Below are 20,515 nucleotides of genomic sequence, written 5' to 3'. Positions count from 1 at the left end.
TGATGCTGGTGACTGGGCTATTGAAGGCTGCAGTACATTTAGATGACTACAAAGTAAATATGTCACTGGTCAGAGAGTTCACCCACCTGCAAGTCTAACTGAATCACTGTCTGATTCATAGGTGTACAACCAGTACTGTATAGATGGCATTTGGCATCAACAACTCAAGCACTGTAGGCAGGGGACTCCCAAGTATTGCAGAGGTAGCTAAATCAAAACCCATCAGAGCACTGTCTGAAGCCTGTAGTGTTCAACATAACAGTTAGCATTAGCTGAAGCCTGTAGTGTTTATCATAATGGTTAGCATTAGCTGAAGCCTGTGGTGTTCATCAGAATGGTTAGCATTAGCTGAAGCCTGGTGTGTTCAACAGAACGGTTAGCATTAGCTGAAGCCTGTTGTGTTCAACAGCATGGTTAGCATTAGTTGAAGCCATGACACCTCATGGACAAGGCTAAGCTGCAATGTGGGTGACATCAGTCCTAAGCCTCATGCCAATTCTAAGAATTACAGGTGCGCGTAAAATACTTCAGTCCATTTAGTTCAGCATCCATCTCTCCCAGAATAAGTTTGTGTATTTTATGGCATCTGAGGTTGATTTCTGAATCCCAGACATTCAGTGCTGAAGAAGTTAGATATGTACTTTTTATGAACCCAGAACTGCTTAAATGTCTCCAGTGCTTTGCTGTCAAATGACAAAAGGTGCTCAGGTATTTATAGAGTCTTGGGGAATTCTTTAAATGGTCTGAATATGGTGTTGATATGGTACTATGCTTCTCTTACAGAGCTCTCATTTGTCCAATGAAGAAGATGGCTTAGAATGGAATTTGTCCTTATGTCTGTGTAGTGTATGCATGGTGTAAGAGCTATTATTTTGTGCTCTACTTACCATGATGGTTCTCAAATTTGAACGTAGAAAGCATTTTGGTAAGTAACTCTATGTACTTTTCTTGTACAATGTAAATATCTAACTGATTTCACTGTTACCATACCCAAGGATAATGCAATTTTAATGCAAAAGTTGCCCAATGCACTAAAGGAACGGCACATTTCCTTACCTTGGATTAGATAATATACTTCTGACAGGGGCTTTGAATCTAAGTCAGTTCATGTAGGCACGTTCAGCTTTCTCAGCTTTCCATGTCCCTTTCCAGGCCAAACCATTATTTTCATTTGCACTGGTTTGTTGATACTGCTTTTGCATATTGGCCTTCAGTCAGTGTCATAGCTGATGATAATTCATATTTTGGTGAGAGGTTGTTCCTGGTTATTAGATCAGGTACTGTACCTTGTAAATAAACATAACTCAGAATGGCAACGTGTATTTTTATTTTGATATTTATATTATACAATTCTTGTAAAAGGCCAGGAATGCTGCACTGCCAGGACTCATCAATGGCAGAGAAATTGGGCAAGATCTATATTTTTGGTTATGTCATTTTCACAGAGTTGCAAGAAAATCAGCTGCCACTTTTTAGGATACTCAAAAGCAGTGTTCCATAAATGTTTTATCCCTGATGCCCTTGCAGTTTCTTGTATTTGTTTGATTGCAATCCCTCTGTATATTTTCACTACTGAGTTAGGTCAGAGCTTGCCAGAGAGAGACACTGACTTTGGAGAGGAGAGGAGTGTGGGGCAGGGAGAGAGTCAGGGGGAATATGGAAAAAGCCCTTTCCTGCCAAAGTTAGTGGTTCAGAGAGGTTGGTTCATTATAATGGCTTAATGGATCCTCCAGGATGCCTCCTCAACTTACAGTGTGTTAAAGAGATGATAACCAGGGCTAAGCTAAGATAGCACACCACTTTTGAACCTTTACTTAACCAGGTGGGTCAATTAAGAACCATCTTTTTATTTGTCTACAGTTGAACTTTTCTTGTTATCGAAATGCATAGGAAAAGTAAAACATTTGCCATCACATTTCCCTCTAGAGGTATGCTAACTACTCTACACCTCAAGGGCAATGTTAGGCTAGCCTTGCCCAGTCCAACCCAAATAATATCCCTCTAAATCTCTTCTGACCAGTGTACGTTTACACCGCTCAAATCCTAGATCGGCTTTTTAAATTGTAATTTGACAAATTAACTTCAGGAATGTCTGTGTCGGAGAGGGAAGCAGCTTGGGTCTGTCTGCCCCTCAGGCTCCCCATAGCTCCCCTGTACCACCCTGCATGCGTGTTTGTCTATAAACCAATAGCCTGCGTCAGTCAGTGGTGAATTCTGGGAACACTTTGTACGGTATTTTAGGCTTAAATGTTAAGGCTCTGTCCCAATTATTTTCCTTGTCTCTCTTTTCTTGTCTCCCTTCATTCTTGATGGACCATGGATACGTTGAGGAGGTACTCGATGGGTTTCCAACATGTATTTCTCTCTGCGCTTAAATCCTCTCAGATACTGTAGATCAGTGTTCATGGGGAAGAGGAGATGTGAATAAGGAGCTGTTTAACACCATTGGGAACAAGCTTATGCCAGACGATGGACATGAAACAACGGATTCGTGAGGTGCCTCTCATTTAGGAATAACAATTCAAGTTAAATAGCATTTATGGGCGCCCCACACACACCATCTGTGCTGCCTAGAGCATAGGGCTGCAGAAGTACGTAGCTTTAGAAAGGTCAGCACACATTCTAGAGGGGATCCTTTCACATTCTAGAGGGGATCCTTTCACATTCTAGAGGGGATCCTTTCACACTCTAGGGGGCTGCATTGGCTGTTCCTTAGGTCAACATTAGTACTTTTTCGCCTCCCAAGCTTAACAGAACCATCGCTGGAAATTGGTCCCCATATTTTATGAAAACTGGAAGTGAATGTATCGAACTTTATATATTTTGTACTCTATACAGTGTTTATAAATACAGAAACTTGAAATGAATGGGGTTTTCTCCTGCAGTGCTTTCCAGTGGGATCAGATATCTCCAGTAGTGCTGAGGCTCAGCATTCCACATCATCTCAAGCCCAGAGAAATGCTTGTCACGCTAAAGGTTGTAATCTTCATATCACATCTGTAGCATGAGCTAATATTTCAAAGACTGACCCCAAAACACAAAAACTTGTTTCAGTAAGTAACACTTGTGTTTTAGTAGCAGTTAAAGACAGGCTGTTTGATTCAATGTGAGACTTTGGATATCTATAAATAAAATACATGCAGCACAGTAGAGCCTGAGGCACCTCAATCCTGTGTTAAAACATTGCATTTTGTAGTTTAGATGAGTACATATGGTATACATTCACAGTAAGAAAATCGAAAGTTGCTGGCCTGTTCGCATTTTTGTCTTGAGCAATAAATGTGTTGTTGATTACAGTAATATGGAGGCTGCGGAGTGCTGAACCTGATATAGTGTTTCCAGACATCAGGTACTGCAGGGGAGACAAATAGGGCTCAGGCCCTCCTCAACAGATAGGTTCCTCTATTTTGCCCTCCCTCTTAGAAAGAGACAGGGGCAGAGGGGATATGAGTAAAGCTTTATCACTTTGAAGTCTGAGCCAAACATCTGTTCACTTGCTCCACTTTTTCCTTTCAAGGAATATCCATCCTTACTGTAGCAGCACCACTTTCCTTTTCACCCTAGAGCCAAATTACGACACACATGGCTTACATAAGTCGTTTTTTTAATGATTCATTTTCTCTGTAAACAAAACAAAAGAAACTTTTTTTTTCAAAAGTGTTTGTTAGTGTTTTTGGCTGTGTAAATGGGACTGACGTCGACATTTCATCCAGGCGAAAGCCTAATTAGATAGTTGGCAACCACATCCTTTAATTTAGTACATCCAGTGTAAACTCTGTTGGCTATGTCAAAAATGAACTTACAACATTTATTTGTCCTGTCCTGAGTTGTATCATGGTTTCTTTGCAGTGCAATCACATATGTAGTTTTGTATTGTTAACTCAGTGATTAGATGAGGAGAAAAGCACAGCATGGACCTGAACATAAACATTATGAAATTGCTTCTAATTCAAGTGAATGTTGTTTGTTATGTTTATCTGTCACTGAACCATTTGCAATGGATCCTTGCAATTTCCCTTAAAAGCTCGTTCTTGAGAACTACAGTATAGAAAGGAAATAATATTTACTTCCTCAGCACAGCTAGTAACGCAGACTTGAGACACAGATGATGAAGATTCGTACAGTTGCAGAAGACACAGACACAGACACAGATGAGGATGTTAATGGAGATGACAGACATATGGTAGATAGACAGACACAGATAAAGACACAGATGTAGGTGTAGTCGTATAATATCCCTCCACTTCCTCCGCGTTGGGTCCAGTCCCAGCCCTGCTGGTCAATGTATCAAATTATACATAATACACACAAAAATGCACATGCATATACACACACACATCCTGGGATACAGAAAACGTGCATATCTCACCTTTCAACAGCTGTATGTCTACTCAGTTCCACATTTTCATACATGTCACCAAATCATTTTCAGGGGGTTCATCTTTAAATGTATGTTTCTGTGTGATGGTATGTTGCCAAAACACCTTTAATTTGGTCAAGAAAATGCAACAAAAACAGTTGTAGCACTGGTATATTAACATTTATTCATTACCGAAAGACCAGAGACAATTTTCAGGTTCTCTGTAATTCACGCCTGTGTGTTATAAACCTGCATTGGCAAGGATATATACTTGTATTGCCTCTTTTGAGGTGCAGTGAACTCAGCCTAAGCCCCTACCATATGAGAACAAGGTTGAAAAATAAAGTAGAGGCAGTCATAGCCATCAATAACAGAGTGTATTTACTCAAACATCTTAAGAGACAGACACGCAGCCATGTACATTTGAGTCATTTAGCAACTGCTCTTATCCAAAGTGACTTACAGGAGCAATTAGGGTTAAGTGCCTTGCTCAAGGGCATATTGGCAGATTTTTCTACTAGCCGGCTCGGGGTTTCAAACCAGCAACCTTTTGGTTAACTGCCCTTAACCGCTCTTAACCGCTTAGCACCTCTGAACTGTACTTAGCACCTCTGAACAGATTGCCAGCTATAATTTGCAAACCAATTCTACGTGTAGAATTGCATAAAAATGTCGGACACCCACCGGTGAGTGGTCCCTAAAACACACCTCAGCGAACGAATGGTAGATGAACGGCAGATCGACATTCGGTGGGGTGTGTGGCTGCCTTATTAAAGTGGCCATAATGCATATGTCTAACTTTCAAATGTGCTTTCAAATTAAGGTACCACATTCGTATACCTTATTCCCATATTTCCCATATTAGCTAGCAAGACCTCAATTATCTCGTACCCCTCTACATCAGCTTAGTACTGATACCCCAAGTTATTATTATTTATTGTGTATTTATTACTTGTATTATTACATGTTATTACTTTTCTATTATTTATCTATTTTCTCTCTCGCTGCATAGTCGGCTTTCTATTCCGCAACAAAGCCTCCTTCACTCACGCCGCCAAAATTACCCTAGTAAAACTGACTATCCTACCGATCCTCGACTTCGGCGATGTCATCTACAAAATTGCTTCCAACACTCTACTCAGCAAACTGGATGCAGTTTATCACAGTGCCATCCGTTTTGTCACTAAAGCACCTTATTCCACCCACCACTGCGACCTGTATGCTCTAGTCGGCTGGCCCTCGCTACATATTCGTCGCCAGACCCACTGGCTCCAGGTCATCTACAAGTCCATGCTAGGTAAAGCTCCGCCTTATCTCAGTCCACTGGTCACCATGGCAACACCCACCCGTAACACGCGCTCCAGCAGGTGTATCTCACTGATCATCCCTAAAGCCAACACCTCATTTGGCCGCCTTTCGTTCCAGTTCTCTGCTGCCTGTGACTGGAACGAATTGCAAAAATCGCTGAAGTTGGAGACTTTTATCTCCCTCACCAACTTCAAACATCTGCTATCTGAGCAGCTAACCGATCGCTGCCGCTGTACATAGTCCATTGGTAAATAGCCCACCCATTTTTACCTACCTATTTTTACCCCATACTGTTTTTATTTATTTTATTTTCTGCTCTTTTGCACACCAATATCTCTACCTGTACATGACCATCTGATCATTTATCACTCCAGTGTTAATCTGCAAAATTGTAATTATTCGCCTACCTCCTCATGCCTTTTGCACACAATGTATATAGACTCTCCTTTTTTCTACTGTATCATTGACTTGTTAATTGTTTACTCCATGTGTAACTCTGTGTTGTCTGTTCACACTGCTATGCTTTATCTTGGCCAGGTCGCAGTTGCAAATGAGAACTTGTTCTCAACTAGCCTACCTGGTTAAATAAAGGTGTTCTCAACTAGCCTACCTGGTTAAATAAAGGTGTTCTCAACTAGCCTACCTGGTTAAATAAAGGTGTTCTCAACTAGCCTACCTGGTTAAATAAAGGTGTTCTCAACTAGCCTACCTGGTTAAATAAAGGTGTTCTCAACTAGCCTACCTGGTTAAATAAAGGTGAAATTAAAAAAAATTGTTGCGAAGGAACCCCGTAAGTAAGCATTTCACTGTTAGTCTACACCTGTTGTTTACGAAGTGAAGTGACAATAACTTTAGCCAGCCAACAGAGAGGAAGAGGCAAAGCCATTACATTTTTCCTACTACTATAGCTGGCTAGCCAGGTGGGTAGCAGACTGAGGCTAATATTATAGTTCTGTCATCATCGGCATTATGGGAATACTTGTTCTATGTGGCATAGTGACACGACAACAGTCAGAGGAGATGTGGGGGTTACGTTAATGTCAAAGGTTAACCTCACTCTCGTGTCCAAAGAATGCTAGCTAACTTTTTTAGAAAAAAATAGTACATTTGAGAGGGAATTCTCACAAATAAAATGTTGCAAACCATTTAATAAGCGCATTAACACACTCCAGACTCTGCATTGTCAGGGAGATACTGCACACCTCAGCAGTTGAAAGGCTCCAGTCCAAAGTACTGTAGACATTTATTTTAGCTCTCCGTTCTCCATTTAATTTCTTGGCACCGGGTTTGTATGAAGCCACAGCCTTGGTGTAAAAATGTAACACATTACATGGCTTGTTAGGGCCTTGAGCCTTTGCCAATGCGGGGGCGCAGGGCCAGATCCAAACAGCAAGGCCTTCTAGTATGTAGACCCACACAAAGTCAATCTAAAGTAACATTTAAAACTGCTGCTGAAGCATGTGTGATTGCATTTCCAGTGAACACTCCAGTCTTCATAATGGGGGATGTGAAGAGCTGTTGGCCATCTTGGGTTCTGCTTTCCACAACAAATAGAGCATTCGTGGAGTGCCACATCACAGAGAAGGTTTGCAAGGGTTTATTTGTAATACATTTTTTGTGATTCCAATTGTTAGTTACAGTCTTGTCCCATCCCTGCAACTCCAGTACGGACTCGGGAGAGGCGAAGGTCGAGAGCCATGCATCCTCCGAAAGACAACACTGCCAAGCCGCACTGCTTCTTGACAAACCGCTTGCTTAACCCAGAAGCCAGCCGCACCAATGTGTCGGAGGAAACTCCGTACAACTGATGACCATGTCAGTATGCACGCGCCCGGCCAGCCACAGGAGTCGCTAGAGTGCGATGGGACAAGGATATCCCGTCCGGCCAAACCCTCCCCTAATTCGGACATCACTGGGCCAGTTGTGCTCCGCCTCATGGGTCTGTGCCCCAGGCAGGGATCAAAACCGTGTCTGTAGTGACACCTCAAGTACTGCAATGTAGTGCCTGAGACTGCTGCTCCATTCAGAAGGCCCATTTTCGAGGGGTTTTGTCATTTCACTCTCCTGCAGAGAACAGCCATGACCTCTCCAGAGCTAGGCGACAGATAAATGGTGTTGAAAAGCCTATGTGGCAGCAGCCAAGGGGCTGGTTTTTCAAAAAAGTTATCTGATCGGATTACCCCTATCGGATAGGATTTAAGGTTAGAATTGACACAGGGATAAGGACTTGGTAATCCGATCTGATCTTTAATCAGGAAGGTGATTAGGATTGTTTTGATCCCACTAGAAGGGTGCATTCAAGGTGGATTTGGAAAGGTGACAGGCACTACAACTAAGAAATGTCAATGTAACTAAGATGAGGAGGCTTCAAAAACGTTATTACATCTAAAATCCAAAGGTTAATTATGTTAAATTGACTGCAGTAAGGTATGTGGTAAGTCAAATAAATGCATCTCAAATCAAATCACATTTTATTTGTCACACACACACATGGTTAGCAGATGTTAATGCGAGTGTAGCGAAATGCTTGTGCTTCTAGTTCCGACCGTGCAGTAATATCTCACAAGTAATCTAACCTAACAATTTCACAACAACTACCTTATACACACAAGTGTAAAGGAATGAATAATAATATGTACATAAGAATACGTGAATCAGTGATGGCCTAACGGCGTAGGCAAGATGCAGTCGATGGTATACATTATATACACATGAGATGAGGAATGTAGGGTATGTAAACATTATATAAAGTAGCATTGTTTAAAGTGGCTAGTGATACATTTTTTACATCAAGATGCAGTAGATGGTATAGAGTACAGTATATACATATGAGATGAGTAATGTAGGGTATGTAATCATTATATAAAGTGGCATTGTTTAAAGTGGCTAGTGATACATTTATTACATCAATTTTTCCATTATTAAAGTGGCTAGAGTTGAGTCAGTATGTTGGCCACTCAATGTTAGTGAAGGCTGTTTAACAGTCTGATGGCCTTGAGATAGAAGCTGTTTTCGATATGCTGATAGAATTTAGGGAGCCTTGTTTTGAGATTAGCCTTGTTAAAATGCCCAGCTACAATAAATGCAGCCTCAGGATATGTGGTTTTCAGTTTACATAGAGCCGAATTAAGTTCTTTCAGGGCCGTCGATGTGTCTGGTTGGGGGGGGAATATACACGACTGTGATTATGATTGAAGAGAATTCTAAGTCAGGTGAACAAAAGGACTTGAGTTCCTGTATGTTGTTATGATCACACCACGTCTCGTTAATCATAAGGCATACACCCCCGCCCTTCTTCTTTCCAGAGAGATGTTTGTTTCTGTCGGCGCAATGCGTGAAGAAACCAGGTGGCTGTACCGACTCCGATAGCGTGGCTCAAGTGAGCCATGTTTCCGTGAAACAAAGAACGTTACAGTCTCTGAACTCTTGCTCGGATATTGTCTACCTTGTTGTCAAGAGACTGGACATTGGCGAGTAGTATGCTCGGGAGCGGTGCGCGATGTGCCCGTCTACGGAGCCTGACCAGAAGACCGCTCCGTCTGCCCCTTCTGCTGCGCCGTTGTTTTAGGTCGCCTGCTGGCATCCAATCTATTGTCCTGGGTGGTAGGCCAAACAGGATCCTCTTCAGGAAAGTCATATTCCTGGTCGTAATGTTGGTGAGTTGACGTTGCTCTTATATCCAATAGTTCCTCCCGACTGTATGAAATAAAACCTACAATTTCCTGGGGTAACAATGTAAGAAATAACACATAAAAAACAAAATACTGCATAGTTTCCTAGGAACGCCAGGCGAGGCGGCCATCTCTGTCGGCCCCGGAAGTCTTAGGGAATCTACATAATTATAAGTGATATGCAGGCTCAATTTTTTTCAAGGTACCTTTATTTAACAACAAAGCATCCTTCACTCATGCTGCCAAACATACCCTTGTAAAACTGACCATCCTACCAATCCTCGACTTTGGCGATGTCATTTACAAAATAGCCTCCAATACCCTACTCAACAAATTGGATGCAGTCTATCACAGTGCAATCCGTTTTGTCACCAAAGCCCCATTTACTACCCACCATTGCGACCTGTATGCTCTCGTTTGCTGGCCCTCGCTTCATACTCGTCGCCAAACCCACTGGCTCCATGTCATCTACAAGACCCTGCTAGGTAAAGTCCCCCCTTATCTCAGCTCGCTGGTCACCATAGCATCTCCCACCTGTAGCACACACTCCAGCAGGTATATCTCTCTAGTCACCCCCAAAACCAATTCTTTCTTTGGCCGCCTCTCCTTCCAGTTCTCTGCTGCCAATGACTGGAACGAACTACAAAAATCTCTGAAACTGGAAACACTTATCTCCCTCACTAGCTTTAAGCACCAACTGTCAGAGCAGCTCACAGATGAATGCACCTGTACATAGCCCACCTATAATGTAGCCCAAACAACTACCTCTTTCCCAACTGTATTTAATTTATTTATTCATTTTGCTCCTTTGCACCCCATTATTTTTATTTCTACTTTGCACATTCTTCCATTGCAAAACTACCATTCCAGTGTTTTACTTGCTATATTGTATTTACTTTGCCACCATGGCCTTTTTTGCCTTTACCTCCCTTCTCACCTCATTTGCTCACATTGTATATAGACTTGTTTATACTGTATTATTGACTGTATGTTTGTTTTACTCCATGTGTAACTCTGTGTCGTTGTATCTGTCGAACTGCTTTGCTTTATCTTGGCCAGGTCGCAATTGTAAATGAGAACTTGTTCTCAACTTGCCTACCTGGTTAAATAAAGGTAAAATAAATAAATAAAAAATAAATTCATGTATAGTGAACAAAAATATAAATGCAATATGCAAAAATGTCAATGAGTTACTGTAAGGGTTTTCCTCCTCTTCGTCTGAAGAGGAGGTGTAGCAAGGATCGGACCAAGATGCGGCGTGGTAAGTGTCCATGGTTGTTTATTTAAAAACATGAACTGAACACTCAATGAATACAAAACAATAAACGTGAACAAAACCGAAACAGTACCGTGTGGCGAACAAACACAGACACGGAAACAATCACCCACAAACACACAGTGAAACCCAGGCTACCTAAGTATGATTCTCAATCAGAGACAACTAATGACACCTGCCTCTGATTGAGAACCATACTAGGCCGAAACATAGAAATTCCCAAAACCAAGAAAAACAAACATAGACAACCCACCCAACTCACGCCCTGACCATACTAAATAAATACAAAACAAAGGAAATTAAGGTCAGAACGTGACAGTACCCCCCCCCAAAGGTGCGGACTCCGGCCGCAAAACCTTGACCTATAGGGGAGGGTCTGGGTGGGCGTCTGTCCGCGGTGGCGGTTCTGGCGCGGGACGCGGACCCCACTTCAACATTGTCTTAGTCCGCCTTATTGTCCGCCTCCGTGGCTTTCTCACCATGGCCACCCCTCTCAATGACCCCACTGGACAGAGGGGCAGAAGCTCTGGACAGAGGGGCAGAAGCTCTGGACAGAGGGGCAGAAGCTCTGGACAGAGGGGCAGGAGCTCTGGACAGAGGGGCAGGAGCTCGGGACAGGGGCTCGGGACAGAGGGGCAGGGGCTCGGGACAGAGGGGCAGGGGCTCTGGCGCCTCTGGGCTGAGGGGCTCTGGCGCCTCTGGGCTGAGGGGCTCTGGCGCCTCTGGGCTGAGGGGCTCTGGCAGCGGCGCCGGACAGGCGGGAGGCTCCGGCAGCGGCGCCGGACAGGCGGGAGGCTCCGGCAGCGGCGCCGGACAGGCGGGACGCTCCGGCAGCGGCGCCGGACAGGCGGGAGACTGCGGCAGCGGCGCCGGACAGGCGGGACGCTCCGGCAGCGGCGCCGGACAGGCGGGAGGCTCCGGCAGCGGCGCCGGACAGGCGGGAGGCTCCGGCAGCGGCGCCGGACAGGCAGGACGCTCCGGCAGCGGCGCCGGACAGGCGGGACCACCTGCAGGGAGGAGACAGAGAGACAGCCTGGTGCGTGGGGCTGCCACAGGAACCACCAGGCTGGGAGACCTTCAGGAGGCTTGGTGTTAGGAGGAGCCTGAAGGACCGGGCTGTGGGGAGCACTGGAGCTCTGGTGCGCAACCTTGGCACCACTTCCCCAGGCTGGACAACTACTCTAGCCCGGACCCTCCAGAGTGCAGGCACAGGTTGAACCGGGCTGTGGGTAAGCACGGGAGATCTAGTGCTTACTACACGCACCTCTCCCTTAGGCTCCACTCCCACATTTGCCCGGCACGAGCGGAGCGCAGGCAGAGGACGCACTGCACCCTCCCAGCGCCCCGGAGACACAGCACGCAGAGCCGGCGCAGGATAACCTGGACCAAAACTGCGTACCGGCGACCAGACCCGCTGAGCAGGCACCATACGCCCTGGCTCAATGCCCACACTCGCATGGCACTCTCGGGAGGCTGCCCTATAGCGTACCGGGCTATGGGCACGCACTGGCGACACCGTGCGCTTAACCTGACCAGTAATGCGCTGCTTATCATAAGCACGAGGAGTGAGCTCAGGTCTGCTACCTGGCTTAGTACCACACCTCGTGTGCCCCCCCCCAAAAATAATTCACCCACAAACACACAGTGAAACCCAGGCTACCTAAGTATGATTCTCAATCAGAGACAACTAATGACACCTGCCTCTGATTGAGAACCATACTAGGCCGAAACATAGAAATTCCCAAAACCAAGAAAAACAAACATAGACAACCCACCCAACTCATGCCCTGACCATACTAAATAAATACAAAACAAAGGAAATTAAGGTCAGAACGTGACAGTTACAGTTCATATAAGGAAATCAGTCAATTGAAAGAAATTCATTAGGCCTTAATCTATGGATTTCACATGACTGGGCAGGGGTGCAGCCATGGGTGGGCTTGGGAGGGCATAGACAGCCAAGCCCACCCACTCGGGGAGCAAGGCCCAGCCAATCAGAAGGAATATTCCCCCAGAAAAAGGGCTTTATTACAGACAGAAATATTCCTCAGCAACCCCCCCACCAACCCTCTTCAGACGATCCCACAAGTTAAAAAGCCGGATGTGGTTGTCCTGGGCTGTCGTGGTCTGCAGTTATGAGACCGATGGAAGTACTGCCAATTTCACTAAAACAACGTTGGAGGCAGCTTATGGTTCTCAGGCAACAGCTCTGGTGGACATTCCTGCAGTCATCATGCCAATTGCACACTCCCTCAAAACTTGTGACATAGTGTGACAAAACTGCACATTTTAAAGTGGCCTGTTATTGTCCCCCCTACAAGGTGCACCTGTGTAATGATCATGCTTTTTAATCAGCTTCTTTATATTCCACACCTGTCAGGTGTATGGATTTTCTGGTCAAGGAGAAAATCTCACTAACAAGGATGTAAAATTGCTGGGATATTTTCTTCAGCTCATGAAACATGTGACCAACCCTTTACATGTTGCGTTTATATTTTTGTTCAGTGTAGTTACTCATTTCTGTTTCCCCAGGTTGAAATAGTACCACAACCTGTCCAGTAGATGGCATGGTGTAGGCCTGTTTAAAGCACTGAAAAACTGGATTCTGTGATCTTGATTTTGTGGTATCTGGATCAGAATGATCCTATACGATTATTTTCTGGGGAAAAAATGGCTTATAAACAGCCAGATTTATCTGATCCTGGATAGCATGAAATAGGATTACAGAATCCGGATCATTCTGGATTCTGGATCATCCCCCCCCAAAAATAGTTTTGAAAAACTGGCCCTTGGGGTTGGTGCAACGATCAAGGTGTTAGGTTACTGTCTGTAGCCATTCAGGCACTGAAAACACTGGTCTGTGTATTATCTCACATCCACTGAGTGACTGAAATTGACTCAAATGTGCCAAGTGAAGCATGAAATGACTCACAAGGCCTTGGAACGTACATCTCACTGTTAATCTAATAATAATTTATTCCCATGCACTTCAAACTAATATTTTCGTACTTTATTTTTCAGATGAAGCTGTCCTGTGTATGCTCTATACTGTATCTTTCACCCAGACCTGTGTCTAGAATCCAATTGACTGAATAATGCAGTCATATCCCAAGGAATTCAATCATATCAAGCAAGACAATGGAGATTTGAGCTACTGTACCAGTTACGTCCCACCGATTTCAGGGGTAACGAGGCTAAATCGAGATTTAAATCATCACAAGGACATCCAAAACCACACTGTCCTCCCTTTGATGCTGTTGGCTTTAAGGCTAGGATGGCGCTGCAGAGCTGTATAGCTGCCGTCTAACGAGTTCCTGACCAATTCTGCTGTTTTGTGTGATTTCCTATGACCGAAAACAGCTTCTGGAAATCAGAACAGTGATCACTAACCTTGATTTGGATAAAGATTTCTACTTCAACGAGTCAACAGCTGTGGATGTACTGCTCATTCCGGACCGGGCCCTAATCCCCGGGATTCGAAAGAGGAAAAGGCAACGCCAGAGAGGCAAACGAGCGAGCTCCCTGACGAGACTAAGATGGCGAGTAAGTAAACACTCCCCCCACCCTCCATTCTTTTGGCGAACGTACAATCACTAGAGAACAAGCTGGACGAGCACTGTTCGAGACTACTCTATCAACGGGATCTGAAGAATTTTAATATTCTATGTTTCTTGGAGTCGCGGCTGAACATGGTTAATATACATTTATATTGTATTGTCAAGACCAAACGGCAGTTTCAGTTAAGGTTAAGGGGGAGGTGTGTGTCTCTTTGTTAACAACATCTAGTGTGCAATCTTTAATGTTAAGAAAGTCTCAAGGTTTTGCTCATCTGAGTTAGAATACCTCATGATAAGCTGCAGACCATACTATTTACCAAGAGAGTTTTGATCTATATTTTGTAGCTGTCTATTTACCACCACAAACCGATATTGGCACTAAGGCTGCGCTCAACAAGCTGTATAGGGCCAAAAGCAAACAAGAAAATGCACTTCCAGAGGCAGTGCTTCTAGTGGCCAGTGTTTTCAATGCAGGGAAACTGAAATCCGTCTTACCTCATTTTTTATCAGTATGTCAACTGTGGAAAGAGAGGTGAAAAAAGTCACCTTAACTCCACACACAGAAATGCATACAAAGCTATCCCTCGCCCTCCATTTGACAAATCTGACCATAATTCTATCCTCCTGATTCCTGCTTACAAGAAAATACTTAAACAGAAAGTACCAGTGACGCGTTCAATAAGGAAGGGGTCTGATGAAGCTGCAGGACTGTTTCGCTAGCACAGATTGGAATATGTTCTGGGATTTATCCGATGACATTTACAAGTTTAGAACATCAGTCACCTTCTTCATTAATACGTGCATCGATGATGTCGTCCCCACAGTGACCATACATACATATGCCAACCAGAAGCCATGGATTATAAGCAACATTCGCACTGAGCTAAAGGCTAGAGCTGCAGCTTTCAAGGAGCGTGAAACTAATCCGGATGCTTAAAAGAAATCTCGCTACGATCTCTGACGAGCCATCAAACAGTCAAAACCTCAATACAGGATTGAATCCTACTACACCAGCTCTGATGCTTGTCGAATGTGGCAGGGCTTGCACACTATCACAGGTTACAAAGGGAAACCCATCCGCAAGCTGCCCAGTGACGCGAGCCTGCCAGATGAGCTAAATTCCTTCTACGCTTGCTTCGAGGCAAGCAACACTGAACCAAGACCTTTAAACAGGTTAACATTCACAAGGCCGCAGGGCCAGATGGTTTACCAGGATGCGTACTCAAGTTGGCAAGTGTCTTCACTGACATTTTCAACCTATCCCTGACCAAATCTGTAATACCTACATGTTTGAAGCAGACCTCTATAGTCCCTGTGCCCAAGAATGCGAAGTTAACCTGTCTAAATGACTATCACGCCGTAGCACTCACATCTGGAGCCATGAAATGCTTTCAAAAGCTGGTCATGGCTCACATCAACAAAATCATTCCAGACACCCTGGACCCAATCCAATTCACATTCTGCCCCAACAGATCCACATGTGACACAATCTATATTACATTTCACACTGCCCTCTTCCACCTGTACAAGAGGAACGCTGTTCAGCACCAGCGGGGACAGACAGCTCAGCATTCAACACCGTTGGCCTCCAAGCTCACTAAGCTCAGGACCCTGGGACTGAACACCTCCCATTTCAACTGGATCCTAGACTTTCTGACTGACCGCCCCCAGGTGGTGAGGGTAGGCAACAACACATCCACCACTCTGACCCTCAACCCGGCGGCCCCTCAGTGGCATGCTTAGTCTCCTCCTGCACTCCCTGTTCACCTACGTCTGTGTGGCCTCGCTTGACTCACACACCATCATTAAGTTTGCTGATGACACCACAGTGGTTAGCCTGATCACAGACGATAAGACAGTCTATAGGGAGGAAGTCAGTGTGGTCCTGGCAGTGTGCTGGAAGTGTGGTGCTAGAACAACAACGTCTCCCTGAACGTCAGCAAGACAAAGGAGCTGATTGTGGACTTCAAGAGATGGAGGGCCGAATATTCCCCCATCCACATTAATGGGCTGTAGTGGAGCGGTTTGAGAGCTTCAAGTTCCTCTGTGTCCACATCACTAAGAAATGTTCATGGTCCACACACACCAACACAGTTGTGAAGAATGCACCACAATGCCTCTTCCCTCTCAAGAGGCTGAAAAGGTTTGGCATGGGTCCTCAGATCCTCAAAAGTTTCTACAGCTGCACCAATGTTGACTGGTTGCATCACCTCTTGGTATGGCAACTGCTTGGCAGACGACCGTAAGGCGTAATAGAGGGTAGTGTATACTAGAGATTGACACAGGAGTGAAAAGTCATTCCTGTCCCCTCTTGTCCTGTCAATTTGTTTCCTGTGCTGTCCCGATCCCGCAACATTTATATAACCCTGTAAATTTCCTGTCCCATCTCAATAAAATCACTCCCTTCCCGTTCTAACTTTTAAGCGCAGAAATCATAAATAACTTCCTCTGTTAGCTGCTCGTCTGTCTGTCCCCGCTCTGTGGCACCATCGCATTAGTGGAAACCAAGACTGTTCGCAGGGCAAGCTAGGTTGTAGCTAGATGTTCGAGTCGCATCAGGGACTATTTTAGCTAACCCCTAACCCTTTTCCTAACCTTAACCTAATTATCCTAACCTGATACGTTAATTGTCCTAACCTGCTGTGAAAAGTCACTTATGCAAGTCAAAACCGGCAGTTATGCCTTGAGAACAGTCGTGGTTTCCACTAATGCGATACAGCCGCTCTGTGTGTGAATATCCTAGCAACTGCTCCCTTTGGCTCAGCGCTCACGAGACAGTTGCTTGTACAAAGCTGATAACAACCACCTTACCTACGCCTACTTACTTACCTAGAGTCTGATGAATTCATGGATATAGACATGTGTAATTATGTACGTCTACTCGTGCATCTGATTTAAGTAGTAACTGGAGTGAGAGTGAGCCGACGGAAAGGCGAGGGGGGAAATTGCCTTTTTATTTTGTATACATTTTTATTAAGTTAACTACTCTATATTAGGCCTATACTGTTTTCTTTATGAAATGCTCCACACATGACATATTTATAACCCTTGCGTTATTATTATTATATCCACATGTTATAATTGTTCTATTATTTATATTTTCTCTCTGCATTGTTGCGAAGGGCCCATTAGTAAGCATTTCACTGTTAGTCTACACCTTTTGTTTACAAAGCATGTGACTAATAACATTAGATTTTATTTGATTTTGATTAGAGAACCTGTCGGTGATAGAGAATAGTTCATGTTTTCTCTATATCCATTAGTCTTTCAACCACCCCAGTCATCCAAGGAACATTTTTGAATCAGGGTCTATTAACTAGAACAAACATTATTCCTGAAATGGAGGAGGAACACTTCTCTAAAGTCATTTATAAGATTATAAACCATACTGAAAGATGCTGTCCTAGTCGACAAGCACCCCACAAAATCTCAATTGACATCCCTCTCTCTGTGCCCCCAGGCTGGTGGTTTGTCAGTACAGCGGAGGAGCAGGGCTGGGTCCCTGCCACATATCTGAATACCCACAGCAACACACGAGATGACCTGGAGATGGGCGCCTCCAAGTCCAGGGAAGGTAAGAGCTCCACACCGCTGTGAATTCAGGAAGAAAACCTCAACATCCAGAATACAGTGTACAAGCTGCACCACAAAACAGACCACGTTAGCATTTGTCACTTCCAGCAACTGGGTGAAATTTGTGGATGTGCAATATCCCGCAACCTCCACGACCGCTGTACCCCCACTACCCCCATCTCTAGATGGGTACAGTAGTCTGACTACCACCCCTGACCCACCAACGACGTTCCCCCAGTGTGAACAACCTTCTTTGTGCTGCTGCCACTATAAACACCCCTGAACAAGCTCCAGAGTCAGCCCTGAATAAATACCCTGGAGAAGGAGTGTCAGGGCCTAAGCCACAACTCCGGGTTGAGGTGCACTGAGTGACGTACTGTACTCTACAGTATCAGTGTAGAAATTCAATGCAATACTAAAACGAGGTTACCTCCTTGGAGTTTAGGATGGTAAACGAATGAAAGAGGTGCATGTTTGGTTCACTGTAGGGATTGAGCTGTGAGGAGTTTGTTTATGTGAGTCAGTCACTAGCCAAGTCATGTCTGAAGATAATTATTCCGGGCCCTGAGATAAATCATGTCAGTTTATACAGACTGATTATGAAACAAAACTAGAAGATATTGATGAATGTTGCTCTGTCTGTGCAATGGTTGAATGCTGCTATATTCTGCATTAAAACCTACAAATCTGCGTCAGCCTATTGCAGACAGTCTGAGCACTGATGGAGGGATTGTGCGTTCCTGGTGTAACTCGGACAGTTGTTGTTGCCATCCTGTACCCGTCCCGCAGGTGTGATGTTCGGATGTACTGATCCTGCGCAGATGTTGTTACACGTGGTCTGCCACTGCGAGGACGATCAGCTGTCCGTCCTGTCTCTCTGTAGCTCTGTCTTAGGCATCTTACAGTACGGACATTGCAATTTATTGCCCTGGCCACATCTGCAGTCATCATGCCTCTTTGCAGCATGCCTGAGGCACGTTCACGCAGATGAGCAGGGACCCTGGACATCTTTTGGTGTTTTTCAGAGTCAGTAGAAAGGCCTCTTTGGTGTCCTACATTTTCATAACTGTGACCTTAATAGCCTACTGTCTGTAAGCTGTTAGTGTCTTAACGACTGTTCCACAGGTGCATGTTCATTAATTGTTTATGGTTCATTGAACAAGCATGGGAAATAGTGTTTAAACCCTTTACAATGAAGATCTGTGAAGTTCTTTGGATTTTTACGAATTATCTTTGAAAGACAGGGTCCTGAAAAAGGGACGTTTCTTTTTTTTGCTGTGTTGAATATGGCTTTAGCTGAAGATGTTGATGTTAGGAGGCTATGGCAGTCTAATGGTGAATCTGTCCCTCATTGGGAAGACTGTCACATTAATGAATAACACTTGGACATGTTCCTACTTAGGGTGGTCATATTTCATCATTTGTTTTTATTTTCATGAGTTCTGTAATACCTATAATAGGCCTTAGATTGACTCATCCAATATAATGGTCATCATTTTCAATATAATGGTTATCATAATGGATATGATTTTTTGACATTAGTGTTCTGGAGGAGTATGTGGGTCAGTTGTTGTATATTTTTGAACAGGGACTTCTTTTATTTCCTTTTTTTCAATAAATGTACATGTGCCCTGAAGTCTGAACTGCCTGTTCATCTTCGTGATTAGTGCTCTGGTTTTAGTGATGGGAAGCTTTTTTTGAATTAGATATTTTTACAAGCCCTGCCGTTTATAGTGTTGGCATGTGACAAAAGATCATTCCCATCTCCTGCATTTAACTAACAAAAACAATCAACAATTATAGACCTGGCATAGAGCTGCTGCCAAAGGAATTCAGCTGGTCTATTAATTGGATGGTATTCCCAAGCAGCAATGTGTGCCCCAGATGCTCGTGCAGGACAGGATGGGAAAACCATGCTAATAACCACAGTAATTACAAGCCACAGAGAATCTGTCTATTGTTTACTGTATAATTTCCTGTATAACGTGCATTCACCCGCTTTATCCACCAGTCCTTCTAATGTAATGTGGTGTTGTTGTTTCCATGTTCGCCATGTAAGTAACTCAAGTCGGTCCTTTAGTTGATTCCATGTTGTTTGTACAGTGTGTCTTTTCTGTTTATCTGCCAATTTGTGTGTGTGTATGTGTCTCGTCACCATGTGCGTGGGTCAGTCACTAAGCACCGTAAGGCCCATCTGAAGAGGCTGGACCGGAGATGGACCCTCGGGGGAATGGTCAGCAGGCAGCAGAGCCGAGGTGATCAGAGACAGGGCGCCAAACTCCTCCTCCTCCTTCACTGCTCATCCTTCTATTCTCTGATGTCCCATTTTCCTGAACCCACTGTACCTTGTCCTGTCTTATCTTTCATACCTGATGCCTAATGTCTTGGTTTGTGTTGTATACTGTCTTCTACACCATCATGATCCACACCCAATAACCACTAACATCGTTCTAAACCAGGTAATTAACAGTCCAGACATGTCATTACAATGCTAAATTGGTTTTTACATCCACAATGGTGGTTTTCAGCAGTTGCAGGTTTGACCTTTTGCTAGAAGATAAACAACGGAAAACATTGACCATCTTGTTGTTACTCGGTTTCTGCACTTGAATGCGGTAGTGTTGGAAGAGATTGTGTCATGTAAGCGGTTTATTTTAATTAACGGCTATGTGCAACTCCAATCTTTTCTGAATTACAGCTATAGAATCACAACAATCTAAAGGTTGGTAGGCCGCATTCAATATTTTGCCACTTTAGTTGGCTTTGTTAC

General features: G+C 44.2%; 1 protein-coding gene across 1 annotated transcript in view; it reads left to right on the top strand.

Annotated features, from left to right (window-relative positions):
- Nucleotides 1-20,515, top strand: part of LOC115113218 (SH3 and PX domain-containing protein 2A-like) — a 97,193-nt gene that overhangs the window by 62,100 nt on the left and 14,578 nt on the right. The window contains exons 8-9 of the mRNA XM_029640612.2: nucleotides 17,633-17,746; nucleotides 19,917-20,000. Of these exons, the coding sequence (XP_029496472.2) occupies nucleotides 17,633-17,746; nucleotides 19,917-20,000 (198 nt within the window). The remainder of the gene's footprint in view (nucleotides 1-17,632; nucleotides 17,747-19,916; nucleotides 20,001-20,515) is intronic.

The sequence above is a fragment of the Oncorhynchus nerka genome, linkage group LG28 (assembly GCF_034236695.1).
Source record: "Oncorhynchus nerka isolate Pitt River linkage group LG28, Oner_Uvic_2.0, whole genome shotgun sequence".
Classification (NCBI taxonomy): Eukaryota; Metazoa; Chordata; class Actinopteri; order Salmoniformes; family Salmonidae; genus Oncorhynchus; species Oncorhynchus nerka.
Note: the sequence above shows the minus strand (reverse complement) of the source record. Positions and strands in the feature narration are given on the sequence as shown.